The sequence below is a fragment of the Corella eumyota genome, chromosome 3 (genome assembly GCF_963082875.1).
Source record: "Corella eumyota chromosome 3, kaCorEumy4.1, whole genome shotgun sequence".
NCBI classification, from domain to species: Eukaryota; Metazoa; Chordata; class Ascidiacea; order Phlebobranchia; family Corellidae; genus Corella; species Corella eumyota.
The window spans coordinates 1,260,828-1,286,477 of NC_137492.1; the positions used below are offsets into that span (position 1 = coordinate 1,260,828).

Consider the following 25,650-nt stretch of genomic DNA (forward strand, 5'->3'; position numbering starts at 1 on the left):
CTTTGTCCTATACCATCGAAATGAGATCTTCCACAATAATTAAACTGTTGCTTATATTACAAAAAATACTTGAAATTAATACCACTATTCAATTTTTTTATTCAGATATTTCGTGCATTAATGTAAGAGAATAAAAAGGTATACTATACTATAACATTTATGCGGCGGGAAAAAATGATGAAATCATTTTAATGATTTAAACATGCCATATATATATATATTTTTGTAAATATCTTACTTCTCGATGTGGGAAAGTCGAATGTGCGACTTAAACATAGAGTAACATTAGTTACTCCGACCCAGTCTCGAGTTGCCTTTAGCAGTTTGGGATATTATAGATTATAATTGCCCGATAATTATACTGCTGATTACGTGCTGGCTCAGCAGGAGTTTATACTGTTTATAGCGCCTTACTTAAAGGCGCTACAGCATGCAAGTGTTTTTACCACTACACCATGCTGCCGCCTGCCAGTATATTAATGTTAACATAAATATTTTAAGTATGTTTTGTCATGGCCACCAAACCCAATTACATTTAAAAAAGTTTAAAATAAGAATTATACCAAAGCAATACCGTATACCTAATTGACAGGACATTAATGTAAACAAAATTTTTAGAAAGAGTTAATACAAAAAATTTAAGATGAAATAAAAGCCAAAAACTGTTGTGATTCACTTTTTAATTACTTCAAAAAAAAAAAAAGATCTACAGTAAATAAACATGTTCTTGTGTGTTAAAGTAAGTGATTAAAGGTTTAAAGCAAAAGTTAATAAACTACAATTTAGTTAAAAGTGAATACTTGATTATAATTTTTTTTCCAATAAATAAATTCGCAACTTTTGGAATGGAAATTAATGTTCAATAAGCCGTATACTAAATATTTTGTTTATCCTCAATATTTCTTATTCTTAAAATTTAGTAATAAACCTTTAAATTGAGATTTTACATTTAAAAAAGTTTTGTAATATTGATTAATTTATATTGAATATATAATTTAGACAAAATGTTTTCAGAATGATTTTTAAAGCATTTTAAAATTTTGCGAAATATGCTGACGTCACGAATGTTGCGATTTTTTGAAAAATTGTACAAACTAGAGTTTCAGTTTAATTAGGGTAGGAAAAAAAGGGTTAAGGTATCCAATAAAATAAAAAAGTTTAAGATTTAATAAAAAAACTTGAAAAGAAATTTTTAACGCACAATTCCGCTTTACGCTTACTTCCGCAATATCCGCAATTTTCATCCGCTTTGTTCCTCTTTTTAGTTTTGTTTCGTAATGGAAACAAGCTTGTATAACAGGCATAGTAAATTAAATAACTTTTAAAAACAGTTAAGATTTTTTGTTATTAAATCTTATATAAACAGACATTAGAGCTTTATTTTTAACTCATTTTAAACCTTGCTTTTATAACAATTTTGCTGTATTGTCAGATTGTGTAATAAGCTAACTAACTGACTTTTAATTACGGTAAAAATAATTCATTTTTTAATTTTAAAACTATGTTTATCAAATTTTATAAAATTCTTTTTTAGTGTGTAGTAATAGTATTTATATTTACAGACTTTTGTGAACTAAAAACTGTTTTTACTAATCTAGTTTTGAAATAACGGAATGTAAATTATAAACACTTAAAAATGGAAGATGTTTCTGAAATTAAGGAAATAACAAAAAACAATGAAGAAAATGAAAATAATATTACTGGGTTTATATAAATATATATTTATATGTTGTTTAAATTTGATACATTATAAAAAAATAATAGAAAACAGTCTAATTATTCTTAAATTATGTTTTTGTATATTATTTCGTTTTTGAAAAAAGTTATTTAAACTAATGTAATAATATTCAAATTATTTGATCTTGTTAAGTAATGGAACCTTTTTGTTAAATATTAACTTTTTAATTCCAACTATAATATGTTCTTTCATTTTATTAAGTTGTTATAAATATTTGCATAAAATGACTTGATAGGCTCATCATTTTATTTGTTTTATTTTAAGTTTGTTATATGTATAAATTTTATTATATCATTGTAACACAAAATTTGTTATTTGAATTTTATAATTGTCTAATGCTTTAAATTTTCTATAAAAATTCCAAGTCTGTAAAAATATTTTTTGTTTTTTATAAAAATATTTACACTGTAAACAAGGAAATCCCCTGAAACCCACAATATATTAATTTATGTTTATACATTTAGTTTGAATCAACCAAGTGAAACTATTAAAGATGAAAAGAAACAAAATTTAGAATCAGTTCCTCAACCGGAGACAGAAGAACAAAATGAAACTGAAATAAAAATGAACTTAAACGGTATTTAAATTAAATCTTCCAATCCATATGAAGTATAAAGCTTAGCTTTTGTATTGTTAACATTTCAATCTTTTATGTAACATCCTCGTCTACTTTTATTACTTTGAACTTTTTTGAAATGTCATATTGTGTTACACAAACATTGCACAATATTTATTTAAATTTGATACTTGTATTATTTGTTGGATAAAAGTTTGTAGCATTTAAACACAATAAAATATATTTTAAATTTTTTATTTAAAACTTTCACTATTAAATAATGACCATTTTATTTTTAAGTATAATATAAATGTGGGTATACTTATGTAATATTAAATTATACCATTTAACATCTTTATATAAAAGTAAAATTGTTACTATATATGTTAAAATTAAATATTTTTATGATATGTATAACAATTACAATGCCCGCAAAAATGTTCTTTGTCCTGTGAAAGGAAAATAACAGGAAGTCCATTTATGCTTTAGTAAACAAATACTTAAACATAAGAACACTCTATGGAAAGTACCTAAACTTATATTAGAATTTCAATTTTAAAGAAAGTCTTATGGTAGCTTTGTACTAAGATTTTAATACTTTTTTTTAAACTTTTTTATTATTTTAAAATCTACTGAACAAATAAATTTAAAAGTAATAAATGTAGTCATGATGACTAAGCCCTTTACAATTCTTTTTAGCATTTTTTAAAATTTTTTTGCTCTGCCTTATCTTTGTTGCCTTTACTTTTTAAATTCTTCTTTGTTAGTGATTTTAAAGGCTTATTATTTTTTTTATAAATATTCCTTTTTTTATAACTGACAAAAAATCAGTTTGAAAAGTATATCTGTTCTATGCTAAGCTCCGTGATTACACAAAATTTTAACTTACTTTTTAATTATTGTACAATTCCATATACAGTGATATAGAATGTTATTTACAACAATTTCTACTTAACTGGTTAGCAGGATTCTAAACTTTTATGCGAGCAATTAATAAATGGCATTTTTTTAGAGTCTGATGTTGATAATGATGTTGATGAATTAGAAGAAATCGACGAAGAAGAAAACAGTCACATTAATAAATCAAATATTCTTAAATCTTCATCAGCTAAAAAAAGGAAAAAACATGATCCAAATAAAAGAAGAAAAATTCGGTAAATTAAAAAAATAACTTAGTTATATACCCTTGTGTTAAAATCTTTGTTTGTTTAATATTAAAAAAATAGGTATATTTAAAAGTTAATTTTTTGGAATTTTTAAATGCATTATATGTTACATATAACAGTACTTTATTTACCTTGTAAAATTGTTGTGTTTTTTGTTTATTCCTGTTTGTTATCCAGGAGTATGTTGACTGAAGATAAGTTAAATCAAGATACGTTGTTAGCCATTCAAAATGAGGAATTACGAAGAAAAAGAATTGCTGAACAAGCTGAACTACATAGAACCCAGCAACAAAATGCACATGTATAATTAAATCAAAATTATAACTAGATTTTATTAGTGAAACAGCAAATATCTACTATGTTTAAAAATATTTTCTTGACATGTTTTTTTTGTCCTTTTAATTTAATTGTGAAATCTTTATTAATATGTGATAGTTCAACTTCTTAATTAGGTTATGTATATAGCTTAACTTGTTAAAAAATTTATGTTATATAAATTAAAAATTTTTAGCAAGAAATGTTGGATCAACTACTTACTGATGTTTCAACAACGTCTGCTCCTACACCAACTTTAGAAAACAATTCTTGTTTAGCATTTCTGTTAACCTCTAAAAAATCAGGTTATTTAATAAACTGCTAGTTTTAATTAACATAAAAATATATCTACGTGTAAACTTTAAAAAATAAATAAAATTTTTTGTTAATTTTTACCAAATTTAAACTTTGTAATTTAAATAAAAGCACATTATGTGTATTCAATTTTGATCGTTTTTTTAACTTTTTTTTATTATTTTTTAGATGATGTAATTTCCATAAGTAGTGATTCTGAAGATGAAAGAAAACCGTCCACCGTGGTGGATTTGTCCTCAGATAGCTCGGATGATGTGATTTGTACGGGGGAGATTATCGATAAACCAGATCCGGAAGAAGATGTTAACAACAGGTTGGAACTAAGAAAATTTTATAAATAACATCAGGTTTTAAGTCAAGAATATTGGGTTGTGGATATCAATATTATAATTAATTTACTTACTGAGCTAAAGTATATTTTTAATTGCCAAAAATCGACATTTTACGCAAAATATCTTTTTTGCCTCTAATTGCCAGTTGAATTTCAACTGTGGCCAAGTTTATAAACTATTGGCTTTCTCTTTTATGCAATTTATTGTCCTTTGTTTAAACCCATGTACTTTTTTAAATAAGTCAAAACAATACTTGCAACTGTCTAGCCAACCAATATTTCAATGATTCTAGGAATTAAATTCTGTTATATATAAATATTCACAATATTTATTAAATTTTTATTAATTAAATTTTAGTGGCATGCACATAGATGATATCAAGAATCAACGAGATCTTCAAGGCAGAGTTTTAGTGAACGTAAATCGACCTACAACAGAACCTGAAATCTTTTTATCTCCTCAACTTTCTAAAGCTGTTTTACCTCATCAAGTAAGTACAACTAGTTTAATTTTAAAAGACTTTCAGTTTTTAGAAATGTGTCGCTTTATTATAGGCTTACTCTTTTAAAATGTGCAAGTTTATTAAACATTTTTAAATGATTTTTTGTGTGTAAACCCTTATTTTGATCTTGCTAAATGCATTAACTATTTAAGCGATGCACTACTTTTAGTTTTAATCCTTTTTACATTATTAATACCAGTAAGATTAAAATACATAATTTCGTATTAGGTTTTATAGTTACATATCAACTTTGTTTATTTTTTTAGATTGGGGGTATTCGCTTTATGTTTGATAATATTGTTGAATCTTTATCTCACTTCGAGACTAGTTCGGGTTTCGGTTGCATACTTGCACACTCGATGGGGTTGGGTAAAACGTTGCAAGTTATTTCGTTCATCGATGTTTTCTTGAGATTCACAAAAGCTAAAACTGTGCTATGTGTTGTGCCTGTAAGTATGTGTATTAAATGTTGTTCGAGGATTACAAACTGACTTATATGGTTGTTACACTTGGTTTTAAGTTTATGAAACTCTTAACAACTTGACCTGGAGACAACTTAGTTTTAGACAAACCAACTTAATGAAACTTTTTGTTTTATTTTAATTAAATAAACTCTCGCGAGTTGAATTGTCATTGGGTTAGGTCATATTGGTTTATATTAATCTGTCATTGTTATTTAACTATTGCTCAATTTTATGTTAGTATTATAATCATAGAAGTTTAAAAACTAGTTAACAATTAATATCATAAATTGAACTAAAATACCAGACCATTTTTACCAAATTATTAATTTTAATACAAAAAAAAACTAATTTTTACAACTTTAAAATATAGAAAAACTAGTACATTTTACAAAAAGTATGTTGTAGTAAGTAATTTACATTTTAAAACAAGTCAAAGTCATTTAAAATTTTGATTTTATTTCTAGGTGAATACTTTAATGAACTGGGTCGCAGAGTTTGGGATGTGGTTGCCTCTAAAATCAAAATGTGTAAATGAGAACCCAAATGAAATATGGCCTCGAACTTTCTCCGTTCATATTTTATACGATATTCATAAAAACATTGACTCAAGGTGAGTAAAAACTTAGAATTGGTGTTAAACTGTGTTGTATATTCTAAGTTTTATATATAAGTACCATTAAGCTACAACCAAAAGTGTAACATTACTAAGTTCCATGGTTTCCTTTTTTTGGTAAAATTTTTTTACTTTTTTTTTCAAGATACAAAGTTGTTCAACAATGGAAGGATGAGGGTGGAGTTTTGTTGCTAGGTTACGAGATGTACCGCCTACTAACAAGCATGAAACCTAAGAAGAAAAGAAAGAGGAAAAATATGACAAAAGGGAACTTAAATGGCACGATAGATTTGGAAGAAGAAGACAGATTAGCTAAACTTTCAAAAGGTAAATATATATTGGATTTAAAAAAAAATTTACACAATATTAATTTTTAAGTTATTTTGGTCAAAATGTAGTTTTTAAAGCAACATTTATGTAATAAAGCTTTGTGAACAAAGTATACACATATTTGTAAGTTTATCCGTATATAATAAAGCTTAGTGGACAATATATATCTGTATGTTCATTTTATAGTCCTACAAAATAAAAAAAACTGCCATTTATGAAGTGCCAGTAAATTATCGCGAGCAAATATGAGTTAAGTTTTGCGACTATATTACTACAAATAAAATGCTACTAGTAGAGCAGCCATCATCTTGTAGACATAAAAGTAATCATCTAAATAGGTTAAATGCTGCAGGTGCTCTACTAGTTATTGGTTATACCACAATTTGATTAATTTATTGTTTCAGCTATGCAGGAAAGTTTAATGAAACCAGGTCCAGATTTAATTATTTGTGATGAAGGACATCGGATTAAGAACAGTCACGCCAGTATTTCACAAATGCTCAAAAGTGTTCAAACAAAAAGAAGAGTTGTTCTTACTGGATATCCTTTGCAGGTAAATGATCATTGTTCAAACAACAAATTAAATTTTTAAACCTTAATTATTTTTTAAAACAAATTTTTGGCAATTTTTAAAGTTTCTTTTTTTTAGTTAATTTTATATATGATTTGTAATAAATTTTCTAATATTAAAGTTACATTTTTGGCTGTTTTTTAAATGTTTAACAGTCTCTTTTTTAGTAAAATGGTTACGTCTTTTAACTAACTTCTTATTGTTTTACAATTGAAACTCTTTTAAGTGGATTATTTTTTATAAATATTTATTTCTAACTTTTATTATTTAACATTTTGTTTAGAACAACTTAATGGAATATTGGTGCATGGTCGATTTTGTCCGTCCTAATTTCCTGGGAACGAAACAGGAATTCTCGAACATGTTTGAGCGTCCGATCCTCAACGGACAGTGTGCGGACAGCACCGAGTCGGACATCAGGCTGATGAGATTTCGATCTCATGTTCTACATAGTTTGTTGAAGGGTTTCGTACAAAGAAGGTTTGTTATGACATAATTAAATTTTAAAAATAATAAATAATTGTCTTTACAGATTACATTGCATAAACTTAAGTAAAATATGTTATTGTAAATTTTTTTTTTAATTGAATTGCATTAAAACTTCTAAATTTTCATAAATTATAGACCTTTACAGGGTATTATGTTTTAAATAATAACTGATATAAAAATGTAAAATGATTTAAAAAGTTAAAAATATAATTTTTCAGTCTTTACAAATGCATAATTTAAACTGAAATATATTCAAAATTTTTGGTATGGTAAAAGTGCATTTAAAACATGTCAGATTAAATAAATTACAAAAATAAAAAATTTTATTTAATAATTTTCTTCACAGATCCCACAGTGTGTTGCAGAATGCTCTTCCTCTAAAAGAAGAACATGTTTTAATGATCCGGTTTTCTGAGTGGCAGAAGAAGTTGTACAACACCTTTCTCACTGTGAAGATGGAGGGAGGGAGTGGAAGCTGGTGTAGTTCTGTTAACCCAATTCGAGCTTTTTCCATTTGTTGTAAGGTTAGTATGTTCTGCCGGAAGGGTTTATACTTATATATACAGTTTTCTGACAGAAAAAAGTTAAGTTACTGGCTCAGGCCAACACTGCAGAACCTAAATTTCTTACGCCAGAGATTCACGCCAGTAAAATTTTCTAATATAGTTTACACCAATTTAAACACTTTAGTTGGGCATAATCTCCAATTATAATAAAATTTATGCCATTTTGAACTAATTTTTAAGTAATTTATACCAGGCATATTTAGCAAAACTTGATGATATCAACAACCAAGGCTCTAGGTATTGAGGTCCTGGCTTTAATTCTCAATGTGATTTTGTCATAGCATTCTTGAGAAAGGGCACTAATTAGTTGGGAAGACCAACACGAATTGGCAAAATTATAAAAAGGCCTATCGATAGGCTATTGGTAAAATGTAATGGGTCATTCTTAAATAATTAAGTAAAGTTATAACCACAGTCTGTCTGTTGTTTTTTACATTTGTATTAAATAAAAATCTCTTTCCACTTAGATATGGAATCATCCTGATGTGTTGTACAAAGTAGTTTGTGAGAAAACTGATTATTTAGTTGAGAACACTGACCTGGATCCTGACTTTGATGTTCCTGAAATATTGGACGATAATTTTAATGGTATAAAATCAGCAAAATTTCAACCAAAAAGCTCAAGGTATTTATATATAATATTACGTATATTTATTTACACTCAATGTGGAAAGGTGGACTTCACGACCTAAACTTTAAGTATCATTAGTTGCCTGACCCAGTCTTTAGTTGACATTGACAGTTTAAGATATTATTAAATATAGTTACTGACTATCTTATAACTTTATTGATAAAAACTTGGAAAGTTAGTTTGTTGTACAAAAATTTTAAATTTCAAAATTATAATTTTTTTAAATATTCCTTATAAATTTCTTGTTTATTATTTTTGTAATAACAGACTGACTTTTTGACCTTAAATTTTGATTACCATTTTCTGTTTTTAGTGTTCCAAATACAAATTCACCAAGTAATCCCATCCAAGCTTCAACTGCAATGATGGATGATAAAGAAAAGGGGGTTAATTATGATTGGGTAAAACATTTAACTGAATATATATATAAACATAATGTAAATTTGACATAATTTTTTATATTGATTTCAATTTTAATAAGTTTTTTAGTAAATTCTGTTGAATAAATTGATATAAAATCTGCTGAATAAATTGATAATTAAACATTGGAAAATCTAAGTTAATAGCCAACTTTGCAGATAGTTATATCTAATATTAATGTATTAAGTGACAGGTTTTTATACTACATAATAAAGCTTAATAATAAGAATTAAAATGTAAAGCATTATAGGTGCAAATTGTAATCTTATTTTGAACCAGGCTAAAGATCTCTTTGCTGGCTACTCCACCGGTATATTAGAACTTTCTGGAAAGATGATAATGTTGATGCAGTTGATCTATGCAGCAGTTGGATGCGGGGATCGAATGCTAGTGTTCAGTCAATCTCTGAGCACGTTATCTCTGATCGAGGAGTTTTTATCAAAACAATATGTACCAAAAATTAACAGTGATGGGACACAAAAGTAAGTTAAACAAATTTGTTAGCGTAGATAGACATTAGCCTGTCCAACACTAGGCATTTTAATTGTTTTAATATAGTCGCAACTCTTACTTAATATTTGCCTAAAAAATTTACCAGCGCCCCACAAAAGACAATTTTTTTTCTTTGTTGGCCTATGAATTCAACATGCATTTATATATTTATATAAACATAAAGACTATCGTACTATGTTATCAAAGTATATGAATCTGCTATTTAAAAAACACAGGCAAATTACTATAGGCAAACACTCGTTGCGACTATACATCCTGCAAAACTCCTAACATTTTTGATTTTTGTAGAAAATGGTGCAAGAATGAATCTTATTTTCGTCTTGATGGAAACACTCACACTACAGAGAGGGAAAAATTAATTAATTCTTTCAACTCGGAGATGAATCAGAATGTCTGGTTGTTTCTACTTTCAACAAGGTACGAACTTTTCAATATGAATCACTTTTTAAATATTATTTGATTGTAATATATAAATGTAAAATATAACTTAAAAAAAGTTTTTCATTTTGTTAAAAGTATTGCCCTTAAATAATTTTTTTTAGTTGAAAGAAATAAGATACACAATTGGGTGTTATATTATTGATATTAACATGACAGTTTATTTTGTGCAGAGCTGGTTGTCTTGGTATAAATCTTATTGGAGCAAACAGGGTGATTATATTCGATGCATCTTGGAACCCATGTCATGATGCTCAAGCTGTGTGCAGGGTTTATAGATATGGGCAAACAAAAAACTGTCATATTTATCGGTACAATAGTTTTCTTGGTTTTATTTCTGGTTAGGTTTTTAAACTTACCTTAACAAGAAATGTATGTTTAGGAAAATATTGATATTTTGTTTATTTTAATATTTGTTAATTTTTATTTTTCAGATTTATTTGCGATCAATCAATGGAAAAGAAAATTTATGAACGACAAGTTTCTAAACAGGGAATGTCAGGTGAGCTAGCACTAAATAAGTTATAAAGAATATAAACAGAAAATAGTTAAAACACTAAAACTTTCTATTAAAAAGCAAAATGTACCGAACGTTGTGCAATTAAAAACACTTAATCTATAAATAATAGAGCTTAGTGTACAATATACACATGTATGTATGTCTAATTTAAAGGCTTACAATAAATAAAACTGCAGTTTATATTGCTCAAGTAAATAACCATTGGCAAATATAGTTAAGAGTTGTGATCATATTACAACAATTAAATCTCAACAGTAAAATAAGGTATTGACTATTTTATTAATTAACTTTTAATATTTTTAGATCGAGTTGTAGACAAGTTGAACCCAACTCAGATATTTACGAAACAAGATGTTGTTAAGTTGTTGGAGTTTAGTGATGTGGAGTTACCTCTTGTTAACTTTGAGGGAGTGGAAGAGGAATTTGTCGACCAACTTCTCGTCAATGTTTGCAAGGTTGGTATTGTACAGAATCTAGATTTTTTAAAGTTGTAAGGTACAGAATTTAATTTTTAAAAACAGAATTTTAGGCTAAAGGGTTGTCATTTTTGTAAGGTTATGGTGTAAAAAACTTGTGACTCAAGGGGTCTAGTAAATTTTTGTGGAAAAAATTAAGTAACTTTGGATTAAAAAAGTAAGATTTTTTGGGGTTAGTAGACGAATAAACTTTGGGCAGGTCAAAGTAGGGATATCTAACTTTTATTTGATTACTTTTTTAAACTCTAAGACCCCAAATGTTTATTAAAAAAGTTTTGGTATTAATTCCAATTATTTCAAAACTTGAAAAATACAAGTATTTATTTATAGTATGCTAACCTGTACAAAAATGTAATTAATCTAAAAATAAATATTAACAGAGATCAGGACATTGGTTGACAAAGAAGCCTTTCACCCACGAGTCGTTGTTACTCGATTGTAAGGATCAACGACTTACCAAAGCTGAGAAGAGAGCAGCAGAGAAAAGTTACGAGCGGGATAAATTGGCTTCATCTGGTTACAACTACAGGTAAGTTGGAGTTAGATTATTCTAGAGTTTGCAAGTTTGTAATGTTGTTCATTTATATGTTTTTTTTTTATTTATTTCGGTTGTCATGGCATGGTCACAACTCTTCAATTAGAATTTGCCTATGATAATTTACCTGCTCACCAAACAGCAATCATTTTTATTTTAAAGGCTTCTAAATTGAACATACATTTATATATTATGTGTTTTTTAAGATAATAAATTGTTTTTAGTCGACCTTCTTACGCTGGATTTTATGGAAAATCTGCTTCTTCTTCTTCTTCTCCCCATGCTAAATTAAATCAACTTTTAAAACCTGAAACGTAAGTTTATACTTTTGTCTTATCTCAACAACATTTCAGTAACATATAAGATAATTAACAAGTAAAGTTATAAAACTTAATCGTTTTGTAATTTGCTATCATAAAAGTATCTTGGTACAGGCTTAGTTGTTATTAAATATTTTCTGTTTTGTTGACCTAAGCATATAACATAAAAGGTTAGTGTTAATAGGTTGAAGCAGTAGACAGAAGACTGCTTTTACTTAAACATAAAAACTTGAAGACTTATTCATAAAACAGAAATTAACAATTTTCTTTAAAAATTTAGTCCAAGTTTCCGTCAGTTTTCCTCTCAGCTCAGACGTCCGATTGCAAATGTCCGACCAATGCAATCGACCCCACTTCCCATGCAACTTCAATCTGTGAGTAAATATATTAAAAGTAAAGTTTAAGACACAAAATAGTCAAATAAAATGTGTAACATTTTAGGGTGTTTGCAACATATTTTATCCATATTTGTTAAAAACTATTTGAATGTATAAAAAATAATTCTAAATTTCTATCACAAGGAATTATTTAACAAGATATTTTAAGCTAATATATCTGATATTACACACACAAATATTTTTTTATTATCACAATTCAAAACCTGCCCATTATTTTATTATACAGGGCATGGGTGGAAATAACATGTTACACAGACCAGCTTATTCCAAAAGTGGGATTATGGTTCACAGAGTGTTGGCCACAACTGATATAAGATTACCTCCACAAAACACAACAACTGATACAATGAATGGAGGACAGCCTACCAAGATAAGCATGGGTTAGTATGAGCTTTGTTTTTTTACAGTTTTTATTCATTTAGGTGTTAATACAAGTTGACAGCCCAACCTACGATTAGCGTTTTAATTGTCATATTATGGTAGCACTCTTAACTAATGTTTGCCTGTAATAATTCACCCTTGCACCACAAACAGCAGTTTTATTAACTTTGTGGCCCTTTAAATTGTTTATATATTCTCGGTCTGGTAACTAAAGTTCCCCATCAAGGATAAGTAAGTATGAATTATAAAAAAGTTAAAATATTGCAGTAAAACAAAAGTTTTAAACAGGAGAACCAATTTGTATAATAAGAGGAAAGAAAGGAACTTATTTGAGAACAAAGGAGGGACGAACTTTTGCGATTCGTTCCAACGAAAATTCATCGTTAAGTAGTTTAGCAAATTCTACTTTACCTCCTAATCATAACATTCCTCAGGTAGGCCTTTAAGTATAAGTATATTTAATATTTGGGTAAATATTTTTTTTTAATTCTATTTATTTTTTTTTGTATATATCTTTATTCTCAATGTGGGAAAGTCGAATGCGCGACTTAAACATAGAGTAACATCAGTTACTCTGACCCAGTCTTGAGTTGCCTTTGGCAGTTTGGGATATTATAGATTATAATTGCCTGATAATTATACTGCTGATTAAGTGCTGGCTCAGCAGGAGTTTATACCATTTATAGCGCCTTACTCAAAGGCGCTACAGCATGGGATTAGTGGGGATTGAACCCCAGATCTCATGTGTGGTGTAGCAAGTGTTTTTATCACTACACCACGCTGCCGGTATTTTAACCAAAAAATTTAACCAAAACTTTTTGAAACTTGAAGTAAAATTTGAAATTTTAACCAAAATAATTTAATTTTTTAGAAAACTACTCCTGAAAATTTTCTTTCTTTAAACAAATCAAACATGGAACAACCATCACAACAGTTGTAAGTATTATTATTTTATATATTATTAGCTTTAAATACTATTGACTCAAGTACAATTTTTTATTATTGATCAAGTTGTAGCTGTTTTAAATGTGTTGTTGTACATAAATTTATTATTTTTAGAATAAGGTAATTAATTAAATTTAATAGTTCAAATTCTTTATCGTACAGTGGAAAATCAAATTTTGAACAATCTTCCCAACAATTGTAAGTTTTATTATTTTTATAAACCAAGATTTTTCCGATTAAATTAACCAAGTTTGTATTCATATTTACCCATCCAGTTGTAAAAATTACAAATCTTTTAATATTTAGTAAATAATTTAATGAACACTAACTTTTAATAACAATTTAAACAACATTATTTAAATTAATTCAACAGTGGTAATACATCCATAATGCCCTCTTCCAGTTCTTTAAATAACTTTATGAACCAACAACAAAACCATTCAAATCCGTCTTTCTACCCCGACCAAACTAACTTTAACAACATCCATAGAAGCAGCAGCGATTCCTTTCTTTTAAACCACAATCAACAATTTCCCACCCCCAGTTTAGTTAATAATCATTCAATGAACAATTTCCAAAGCTTTTCTCAGCCAAGTTCGGTCTATTCTGAGCCTTTTAATAACAGATTCCCATCACCAAGTTCTATGATAAATTTAAACAATTTATCTAGCAGTCAACCCTCCAATTCAAGTAGTTTATTTTCCCCTAGTAATTCTGAAGATAACTCAATTACCGGTATTACAAACCTAAGTACTTTACCGGATAATTATAATAATTTCACTGATAATAATATATCAGATGTTCTGGGTACAAATGATATTTTGTCCTCGAATGGTAACAACTTAAACCTCCCTCACTCTGCCCCTCTTTTTTCTGGTCCATTAGACATGGATTTTATGCAAGTTAGTAGCCCTGTTCTTGATACAAATAATGGCACAAATGAGTTATCTTCCTTGTTAAGTGAAAAATAGTTAATTTTTTTTAAAAGTTGTCCAAGTGAATATTTTGGTTATATAATTAACCTTAAAAATAAACCAAGAAAAAATTTTTAGGGGTATTTTAGAGACATATTTAAATACGTAAATGTTGTACAAAACTTAACCATTTTTACTTCAATTTTCGTAGAGAAAAACTTTTTTATTACTTTTTATACCTAATCATTTATGTATTTTTAAACTCTATATTTTTATTATTAGATTGTAAATTCTGTAATGTAGAAAATATGAATTTGCCAGAGTCTTATTGTATTTAGTTTGGTATCATTTTAAAATGTTCATTTAATTATTTTAACTTTTTTTCTGCCTATATATTTTTTTGAATATATTTTTAAGAATTTTGTACAACTATGTAAGCTATATTGAATAGCCAGCCTCTTGTTATTTTAAAATCATTACTTTCTTTATTTAAGCTTTATTGTGTATTATTAATTGTGCCCAGACCTATTTTTTAATTATTTTTACTATAAACTATGTATTAAATTAATGCAGGTATTTTTGTTTTAAAAGTTTTAAAATGAAATCATACAAAAATATTTAGAAATTCGACTTGTAATTTTTACATATATTTCTTATCCCTTAGTAGGTCTTTTTACACAGCACAATTTTAGTTGGGTAAACATTAATTAACATTTTACATTGGCATAATATTTATATTTTAATTGTAAACAGGAAAAAAACACAAGTCTTAAGCTTAATGATCGTACAATGCTTACACAACAAAAACATAATAAGTTACAAGACACAAGGTAAGTGTGAAGTGTAAAGACATTGTTAACTTATTAGCAAATAGTAAAACAATAGACTTTTGATGTCATAATTGCTCACTTGTCTACATGCGACTGAATCGCTTTTTTTTCTGCGAGTTAATCTCCCATTTACTAAATTCCCGTTTCAGTGTCACAACACCATCACCATCCTCACTCCCGCTACAATAATCCTCATCAATGTCACATTTTTGTTGCAACCCTTGTTTCGGTAAAGGCGGCAAAGGTCGTTTATAAGCTGGTGACCCATTCGGCATAAAGTGAGGGTTGTAGCGTGGAGGTAAAGTAGTGGTTTGGTTGTTAGCATAAATGTTGGGGTAATGTTGACCAGATAAACTGTGTGTTCTAGATATTTGTGAGTGTATTAGATCAGGGTTGTGAAAACTGGAAATCGATTGCCTGGACCTAGGGTCACCTGTTTTTTAGTAAATGTTGAAATTTAGATTTTTCTAATAGCTAATTTTCACCATTATTTATAAGGTGTTTAGATTAGTTTTACCGTGGTGAGATAGCGTGTCAGAAACTCCTGGTAATGTTGTATTTCGATTCTAAAAATAATATAGATTATGTTAAGTTAACTTCACTCGGTTACTTGTAAAATTTGAAAAATAACATATTTTAGCGTTGGTTTCAAGTTTTTACCGATATAGTATCAGGATTTGCTTCGTTAGATTGATTGTTTTCTGATTTGTTTAGTATTCTTTTGCGGTAAAAACTAAAAAAATACGATACTGTTTAGGTGACCTTGAAAAATATCAAAAACTATAATTTGATTACTTAGTTAGTATACTTGTGCTTATTTTTTTTCATTGAGTTAGTTGAGAATATGACGTCAAAATCATATAATTGTTTTAAGACAAAGGCATTAACACGTCTACAATGGGCCTATAATCTCCTATCAATGTTTTTTACTTACTATCTAAACGCAAGCAGCCCAACAACAAACAGAATACAAATAAAAACGGCAGCAACTATTATGACAAGATTTGTTGTACTTAAGCCTCCTTGATGGACAACTACGTAATTTCCTGAACTTTTCTGAGTGTTTGATTCCATTGGGGGGAGTTGATGGTTCAAACCTAAAAAAATAATTGATTTAATTAAAATTATAGTTCAGTAGTGTGGTATACTGGTCATGGCATTAAATTATGGGCTGTAAGGTGTAGGGTTCAAGCCGCACCAAATCTACTATTCGCTCTTGAGGCCTGGCGTTTAAAAATAGAAAATTTAAAAGCCCGCTTTATATTTTAACGAATCCGCCATCTTGTTGTTTACACTAAGTTGTTATCTGCATTTAGTCACGTGTTTACACCTATAGTCACGTGTTCACATCTTTTCTCTATCACGTGGGCTGTCCCACGTGACTTGTTTGTTAAAACGTATTAAAATGTTGTGTAGGGTGGTTTTCGTGATACAAGCTTGTACACGATTGTACGTATTCTTATGCAATAAAATACTGTAAATATTAATACGACTTATTATACAAAAGACTTACAGGCAAATTACGTTACAATATTCGGTTTTGCGAAAGGTGTTTGTTTTCTAATACACTTACTTGGTTGGTTTTGTTGCCCATAATATATTCCTCCGTTACTAGATGGAACATTATTCATGGAATCTTGGTTATTTGAATCAACCCAGCCATCATTTGATTTCTTATTAGCTGGCGCTGCTGTTATCTTACCCCCAGTATCTTTAAACGTTGGTTTTGGACTTTTTTGAACGTTTGCAGCAATTCGATTGCTAGTCGTTGTTCTAACAAATTATATAACGTGTATTCGTAAACATAAATTGTGTTTTTCTCTTTTAAAAATTATGTTTTTTGAGTTGTTGTTTTTTTTTATTATTTCTAAAACTTACGATTTTCGTCTTATTGTTGACGTCACTAATGGTTGATAGTCATCATCTACGGGGTTTCCCCCGACCCAACCGCTATCAGAACTAAACAAAATGATTTTTAATTTATTTAAAAACATGAAATTTTCCAAGATTTCAAAGGGTTTTAAAAAAATTTTTTATTAAAATAACATAACTAAAACTTTACTAAGTCTTTGACTTCTGTTTGTTAGATATTTTTTACCGTAAAGGCCCATTCACACGGCGTACGCAACGCAACGTGATGTAAGATTGCGCAACCATTTAAAATGAACAGAGTCGTTCACACGTACGAAAGTTTGCTAAAGTTACGTGAAATTTAGTAAAATTTTGTGGCTGGAGCGAAATTTACGATTTCGTAAAAAAGGATTTCGTAGGATGCTTTTATTTGATATTTTTTAATAAAATTTTAAAAACAAAACCCTAGAACTCGTAAAGTTACGTAACGCAACGCAGCGCAACGCAGCGCAACGCAACGTTACCTTGTCGTGTGAACAGGTCTTAAAACACTAAAAATAAATTAAAGTATTTACTTTGGTTGAACCGTGCTTGGCAACGAATTCTGACTGCGACGAATATCTGAAGCATATCTTATAGGTCCCGTGTTAGTTGGTCTTTTAAAATCACTTGGTGCATTATTAATGGCTTTTTGTTGTGCCGATTTAAACGAATTTAAGTTCACTTTTCCCGAAGCACCGCCAGTAGCTGAACCAGGCTGCTTTACTCTTGCTGTAAGTTATTCGTTTCATATTAAATAAAAAATATTAGTAAAAGGATTTATAAATTATATTTTACGTACGGTAATTTTGAGGTATATTAATTATATAGACATCATTAAATAAATTTTGACATATTTTAAAAATTTTTATAAATTTTACAAAAAATCCAAAGCGCTAAAAGGGGTAACTTTTCTTACTTTATTTATGTATATAGATGGATTTTTAATTGGATTTCGATACATTTTATGTGTTAGTAGTTTGCTTACTTACGTCTAAACCCTGGTAGTTCTTTTACGAATTTATATTGGAGTGAAAATCCTTTATAAATTTTCTTTGATTTGTCACCTTGCAAATCAATGCGAAGTAACGTTCCTAAAAATAGGTGGTGTTTTAACCTTAAATTCTATTAAAGAAGACATTGTCAAAGACATTTTTATTGAATCTATGTACCTTTAGAAACATAATCTCCTGGTGCTTTTGTTCCGCAAAATCGACCTTGAGATGATTTTAAAGTTTCGTCAATTATCTAAGAATAAAAAACCAACATTAGAACTTTACTGAAAATTTGTAAAAAATAAACAACTATACCTACCTCTACGTATTGTTGTCTGCATACATCCCCGTTTGATTTTGCCATATTTAAATCTTTGAACATTATTTTGACTTGGTAGCCTATAGGGGCTTCAATACTAAAAAACAAGCAAGGATAAAAATGATATTTTTTTAATTCAAGAAATTACTTCATAACAAGTGTATTGAAGTCGTGTATGTGAAGATAAAGTTATTCAGAATACGGCAAAATAAATGTTTATATAGGTCTACTTTAAGTATTAGTGTTATCACAAGTTAACCTACATCCATGAGCATTGTAGTTGAGTTCCGGCAAATTTGGGATAACCCGGACTTTTTAACGAAATCCAGTTAAACCTTGCTTTCATGTAGGTAAGGCAGTGCTTCCCTAAACAAATGTGATATTTGTTATAAGCTAATATCATATCAAGTACACAATTTCATCTGTTTATAGACAAATTGTATTTACAGATGGCTTAAAACGTTAACAAGTTGTAATAGGTAGCAAATGACTAAGTTGAGTGCGATTTAGGTACAACAACAATTTTAAACTTACAGCCTGGTTCTTGAACTGGAGCTTGTCCTTCTTTCAATCGAATCGGTTTTATTATAGTTGTGGGTTTTGGCCTTCGAGCCCCGTTTACTAAAATACATTAAATGTAAAATATAGAATAAGTTAACTACTGGTGCAATTTTTTCCATATTCACTTAAATTTTATTACTACAAAAGTTTAAAAAAAATAATGTTCTTTATCTTTTTTTAGAAGCTTTTTTTTACAGTTTAGGGCTTACCTGATAGTATAAATAAACTCAATATAAAAACTAATGAAAATTTCATCTTGTTTATAATGAACTTAAATTAATATAAGTTTACAATAATCATATTAACACCAACTATATAACCTTCAGCTAACTGTTAGTTAAGTTTAAACTTCAGTTTGCTTTTAAAAATCTAAATACAAACAGGTATACTATCGTAAATACAAATTAGTCACTTCTACTTTTTAGGCTAATTTGAGTACAACGAAAACTGTTTTACCTAACTACGTATGAGTTGATATTTTATGTATGTAAAAATTACTGAAATCTGATTGGATAAAAACACGACCAACAAGTTAAAACGCCTCTAGCTAATTTTGGTCATATTTTATTAGCGGAACTTGTTTATTTTATTCTAATTGTTCGCCAAAACTTAGTTATTACATTAACACCTAATATACACTAGCATGGTGTCTATGTTATTCGTTAGTTTATTTAGTCAATCACAGTTTATTAATGATAAATAGATAGCCTGTATATTTAATAGAAATTTAATGCCGTTTTAGAGCTTATATTTATACTTTTAACCTGCCGGGGGCTATTTTATTGCTGTTTGTCTGAAGGACTAGATATTCATAACTAAAAGGTCGTTTTTTGTCGCAGCTTTGTGCTGTTTTTAAAGGTATTTGCTATTAAATACAGCTAAGTTTTAAATACAAAAATATAATTATCTTAAAATTATCAAATAGGAAAAAAAAGGCTAATAAAAATTTAATAACAATTGTTGTAGTTATTTAGGAATTCAACGTAATTTTTCAAAATGAAAAAAATTGTATTTTTTCTGTTATTACTAATTGTGAGTGAGATATGGGTGGTAAATGCACAAAATAAAAAAAACAAGAAAAAAAAGAAAAAAGAACCAGGTTTTTATTTAAAATTTAACTTTCTTTAAAGTGACTTCATATAACAAAGCATTGTCTAAAATAGTAATTTAAAAAAAAAATTACTAGTCAAGAATAGCGTTGTTTTAACATTATTTAAAATATTTTACATGAGTATGAAAAAACATTTTTTTTAAATGTTATTTTTTTTAGTTACCCCGGTAAATGGAAAGTGGGTACCCACTTATATACGGGGCCCTAACGGTAGAAGAATCCCCAATCCAGCTCTTTTAAAGTCAACTACGCCATCTACCGTCACAAGAAATAACGGAAATAAAAATCAACAGGTCAACAGAAGACCGTGAGTTATTCTTGTGGTTTTTAAAACCTTTTAAACCAACTTAAAATTGAGTTTTATAGCATTCTAATAACAAAATATAACGGCATATTATATCGTAGCTTCAACTAACCTTTTACTTTTAATTTTTATATTTAAAATTATGTTTAGAGCAGGGAATCGACTTGATGGTGTAATCACCCCGCCATTGCAACGATATGAAGGCGAACCTGCTCTACAGAAACCATCATGTAAGTTTATTCTGCATTACTTCTAAATTAAGTAGCGGCGGTCTAAAATACTTTAAAAATCTATAAACTTTATTGTGTTAATTTAAATACTGGATAGGTCTGTACCACAAATTCCTAACGTTATATTTTAAAATACACATGTTGGACTAATATCTCATCAGGTATATAAGAGTTTTGATAAACTGGTAACTTTTTATTTAGGGCCACATTGTATTAACAACTTAGAAATTGGAAGCAATTGGGCTGTAATTTCAAGTCCTGGATATCCAAATAAAATATCTGGACAACTACAGTGCAGCTGGATGTAAACTTCAACTAAAATTTTATATTGCTTAAAATGCTAAAATTACAGTTTAAATATGAAGTTACATTTTGAATACTAATGGACTTATGAACTAGTATTTGGCATTTTTGAATATTATTAATTTTATTGACTAATTGGTAAGCTGCACTGACCTAACTTTTTTGTTGTTGATAGATTTTATGCAGCTCGTGGAAATAAAATTCGACTTTCCTTTGATGATATGGATCTTGCAGATAGCATTGGTACAAGATGTGGTTCTCAATTTGTTGACATCATTGATTATGATTTGCAGAAATCGCAAGGAAGATTTTGTGGGACCAAAATACCGGGAGATTATGTTTCAAAAGGTAACAAAGATTTCTAAAAATTGTTCCTAAAACATGTTTTTTATTTTTTTTATAAAGCTATTTTTAGTAACTAAATTTTTTAAATGTTTTAGTAGGCTATCAGAGCGGTTTTTTATAGATTTTCTTACACAACAAATAAGTTTGCTTTTGTAGTCTTTTTACTTTATTAAGTTTTCTTTCAACATGTCTAATAAAACGTAATCAAGAAACCGTAATTAAACGTGACTTTTTGTTTTTGTAGGAAGTATTCTACGGCTAGATCTCCAAGCTGATACAGCATTGGAGCCCCACAGAGGTTTTCAAGTTGGGATCAGAGCTGAACCAGGAACCGTTCAATCTGGAACCAGACGTAAGTTACTACTTTGTTAATTTCTATCTTGTTGTCTTACTAATACAATTGTGTCACAGTAACTTAAAATTAATCACAGTTTAAGGATTATTTTTATGATTTTTTTAGAAAGAAGTTTATTATATCATGGTACACCACCTCCAAGGACAACATCAACTACAACAAGAAAGTAAGTTTAAACCGAAATTCATCAAATAATTTTAAACAAAATATACAAACACTTACTTGTTATATATAGAATACTGTGGTAATATTAAAAAACTTCAAAGCATGATATATGCAAGAGCTTTACTGGTTTGTATATTTCTGTATTTGTTGTTTCAGACGAATACGTAAAACAACTGTAAGAACTACTACTACAACAACCACCACTCAACTTATTAGAAGTAATCCAAATATTTATACACAAAATAATTATTTTGGAAAGTACAACCAACCAAACAATGATCAAGGTAATACAACATAGATGTGTTTTTTTAATAAAAATTTTCCTTTAAGTTAAATATTTTTTTCGTAGTTTAAAAATAAAATTTTGTGGCATGTTTGCTTAGGTTCTTTGCTAGTTCAAGACGAAGGCAATAACTCACTACTGGCAGTATATATTCTGGTTGGAATAATCTGCTTTCTTATTGTAATGGCCGGGGTGGGGTTTGTGTATAGAAGGTATGTTTAGCAATACTTTAATTTAACATTAAAGAACAAAAAAAAAGAAAAATGTTGTTGAGTTATCAATAATGTAAGGCTTTAAAGTGCATCGGGGTAATTAAATTATTGCAACTCTGGACTGCTCCAAGTAAAAAAAGTACTTTTTGTTTTGAACTAGTTGGATATGTTTGCAAAAATGTTAATAACTCAATACGTTGATGTTTAATTCAGAAAAATTAAAGCATACCTGAACAAATGGAGCAACGGAAAAAAGTGGAATGAGAAGGAGAAAGAAAAATCTCAAGTAGAGTACAGCAATGAAGATAGCCAATCAATGAGAAGTTACCAGGAACGAAATTTTAGTCTTCCTGGTTCTCAAAGCGGTTCGATTCGAGAAAGTTTAAGGATTGGCAATGGAGGAAGAAGAAAAAGTATCATCTTTGAAGGTAAATTTGATTTTTATAAAATGTTTTAAAATTTTAGCCTAATGTTGTATTATCTTGGGTTGTTATAACAGTCATAATAAACCTAGTCTGGTCACAAGTTGTATACAAATTAAGCATAGTATGAATTTTATAACGTTGCTTTTTTGCTTACTTAAAAACGAGAGCTATCTTTATAAAATTTATTTTTCTTTAATTATTTAAAACATGATATAACTTTGAATTTAATGGCTTTTATGGAATGGGATGAGTGTATAACCTCTAAATGCTTCAATATACAAAACTATAAGTAAATATTATTTTACGTGTTTTCTAGATGAATATCTTGCTGCAGTAGCCGCTACTCAACAGCAACCACCTTACCACATACAGCATGAAAATATCCCGATTAACTACAATCAGTTTAATCAATCATTTCCACCAAGACCAATGAGTAATGCTGGTTCATTTATTTCCAACCATACAAATCTAGGATATCATCAGGGTTATGACATGGAATTCAGGTAATATATTGATGTTGTTCATGAAATAATGTTAATTTAATTTTATGAGGTTTGGGGCCAATTTTACAGTCTAGTTTATTTAAAGACTAATATATTGGGTTTTACTAAATGATGCGAAATATACAACTTATTGATTTTGTATTGCACTTCACTACATGTATTGGTTTTAATATTTACAGAGAGCCGCTCTATGAAGATGACACTATGTCTGTGACGTCATTCAGCTCAGTAAGGTCATCCAATCGTCATCCTGACCACGCCATCGTTAAACAAAAAGAAATCGCCAAACGTCGCAACTCTATTCAACGAACCAAATCCCAAGATCAAAACCCAGAACCTATTTATTGTACAGATAATGACGTTGCTGCTATTTCAAATAATAGAGACTTAGGTAACTTTGCCATTGGTTCAAACAAGTTAAGATCAGCTAAAAGTATGTCAAACTTAAATTTTGGACAGCCAATGCACAACTTTCCCTCGCACTCTTTACAAAGGCGTAGGAGTTTTTGTATGTAAATAAACTGTGAAACATTTTGCAGGAAATTGTATAAAAAGCTTTAGCTTCCAATACGGTTGAATTTTATATATTGTAACCTATTCAAATTTTGTATTTATACTACTCCAAAATCTGTTTAAGAGCATTTATTATACAGTTTGTACCTTTTGTAAAAAAAATTGTCTCATATTTGCCTATTACCGCATTTCTTTTTTTTGTCACGTGACTTTGTTTACATGTATTAAAGACTTCTTAGAGTATAAATTGGGCTGAAGAAAAGTAAAACAGTTGCCACATTTGTCGTTAGTAGAACCTAATGTAGTGTTTGGTGCCAGCGTGCTTGCAGCGCGTCTAGGTAATTTGTGACGCGGGAGCGTCGATTGACTTAATTATGCTTGCGCACTAATTAACGGCGCGCAACCATTTCTCTCTGCGATAGCGTGGTAGCTTTATGTTGCAATAGTCTTACTTTGAACGTTTAAGTATACTCTGTTTTATATTGCAAGTAACCTGTTTTTAATAAAGCGTATTGCCAATATGAATAACAATATTGTTTAATAGTTATACAACTTATTTAAAATGTTTAAATATACCAATTAGTTTTCATTAACGACATACATGTGTTATATAACAATATTTTTAACTTAACTAAAACAAATGAATAAAATAACTACTTAATTATATACAGTAAGTAAATAATAAAAACCTTAAATTTAACAAAAATAAAGTTTTTGTCAACATGACTCAAATTGTGATATTAAGGTTTTGTTGATATATAAATTTTTAAACAAATTAAAATTTCTTTGAAAATCTTTTATGAATTAAAGTATGTATATAGGTAGATAGTGTATAAAATAAAATCGCCAAATGTAAAATTTTGTATTTAAATGGAAGCGTATGGTCCTAACTAAGATTCAAGATAAAACATTTCTTCCAAATTCGCAAAAGAAAAAAAATTACAGCAATTTTATATTTCGCCTATACCGTGACCTATTAACCTATAGGGTGGTATGGAAATATATATTATACAAAATGACCAAAAAAATATTTTTTTTCAAAATTTAAAATTGATTGCATTATTAAAAGCTCGATAGTTTAGCGAACATTTTTGCAAAATTTTAATATTGTATATTGATATATACCAGAGTTATGACACATTTATTAATACTTTACAAAATCGCCAAATGTAAAATTTTGTATTTAAATGGAAGCGTATGGTCCTAACTAAGATTCAAGATAAAACATTTCTTCCAAATTCGCAAAAGAAAAAAAATTACAGCATTTTTATATTTTGCCTACACCGTGACCTTTTAACCTATAGGGTGGTATGGAAATATATATTATACAAAATTACCAAAAAATTTTTTTTTTCAAAATTGAAAATTGATTGCATCATTAAAAGCTTGATAGTTTAGCGAACATTTTTGCAAAATTTTAATATTGTATATTAATATATACCAGAGTTATGACAAATTTATTAATATTTTGCGAAATTGCCAAATGTAAAATTTTGTATTTAAATGGAAGCGTATGGTCCTAACTAAGATTCAAGATAAAACATTTCTTCAAAATTCGCAATAAAACAAAATTTACAGCATTTTTATATTTTGCCTACACCGTGACCTTTCAACCTATAGGGTGGTATGGAAATATATATTATACAAAATGACCAAAAAAATTTTTTTTTTCAAAATTTAAAATTGATTGCATTATTAAAAGCTCGATAGTTTAGCGAACATTTTTGCAAAATTTTAATATTGTATACTAATATATACCAGAGTTATGACAAATTTATTAATATTTTGCGAAATTGCCAAATGTAAAATTTTGTATTTAAATAGAAGCGTATGGTCCTAACTAAGATTCAAGATAAAA

At 28.4% G+C, this 25,650-nt stretch overlaps 3 protein-coding genes across 4 annotated transcripts; 2 read left to right on the forward strand and 1 right to left on the reverse strand.

The window, feature by feature from the left end:
• The first annotated feature begins 1,561 nt into the window (after positions 1-1,561).
• Positions 1,562-15,009, forward strand: LOC145744596 (helicase ARIP4-like). The gene is made up of 28 exons (XM_082562484.1): positions 1,562-1,704; positions 2,203-2,315; positions 3,307-3,448; positions 3,638-3,761; positions 3,972-4,080; positions 4,259-4,403; positions 4,780-4,912; positions 5,191-5,373; positions 5,853-5,998; positions 6,147-6,328; positions 6,736-6,884; positions 7,186-7,382; positions 7,738-7,915; positions 8,425-8,582; positions 8,902-8,989; positions 9,288-9,490; positions 9,810-9,938; positions 10,133-10,270; positions 10,394-10,461; positions 10,783-10,934; positions 11,336-11,484; positions 11,715-11,804; positions 12,091-12,184; positions 12,435-12,588; positions 12,878-13,023; positions 13,461-13,525; positions 13,676-13,732; positions 13,908-15,009. The coding sequence occupies exons 1-28, from the start codon at positions 1,637-1,639 to the stop codon at positions 14,503-14,505; spliced, it is 4,158 nt and encodes a 1,385-aa protein (XP_082418610.1). The 5' UTR covers positions 1,562-1,636; the 3' UTR covers positions 14,506-15,009.
• Positions 15,010-15,031: 22 nt separating this feature from the next.
• On the reverse strand, positions 15,032-19,435 carry LOC145744597 (uncharacterized). The gene is made up of 13 exons (XM_082562485.1): positions 19,253-19,435; positions 19,017-19,103; positions 18,746-18,848; positions 18,483-18,579; positions 18,341-18,416; positions 18,161-18,262; positions 17,705-17,900; positions 17,157-17,237; positions 16,852-17,051; positions 16,213-16,375; positions 15,939-16,011; positions 15,796-15,844; positions 15,032-15,711 (listed from the first exon to the last, which is right to left on the reverse strand). Exons 1-13 carry the CDS (start codon positions 19,296-19,298, stop codon positions 15,362-15,364), a joined length of 1,623 nt encoding a protein of 540 aa, XP_082418611.1. The 5' UTR covers positions 19,299-19,435; the 3' UTR covers positions 15,032-15,361.
• A 252-nt stretch (positions 19,436-19,687) lies between these two features.
• On the forward strand, positions 19,688-24,376 carry LOC145745470 (uncharacterized). 2 transcript variants are annotated; one of them, XM_082563557.1, is made up of 13 exons: positions 19,688-19,901; positions 20,010-20,142; positions 20,314-20,461; positions 20,609-20,688; positions 20,890-20,992; positions 21,167-21,339; positions 21,581-21,688; positions 21,797-21,857; positions 22,013-22,140; positions 22,240-22,351; positions 22,565-22,779; positions 23,093-23,279; positions 23,459-24,376. In XM_082563557.1, the coding sequence occupies exons 2-13, from the start codon at positions 20,040-20,042 to the stop codon at positions 23,793-23,795; spliced, it is 1,755 nt and encodes a 584-aa protein (XP_082419683.1). In that variant the 5' UTR covers positions 19,688-19,901; positions 20,010-20,039; the 3' UTR covers positions 23,796-24,376. The 2 variants fall into 2 exon arrangements, with proteins under 2 accessions (XP_082419683.1, XP_082419684.1); XM_082563558.1 differs by having other exon boundaries at positions 20,018-20,142.
• The last annotated feature ends 1,274 nt before the right edge of the window (positions 24,377-25,650 follow it).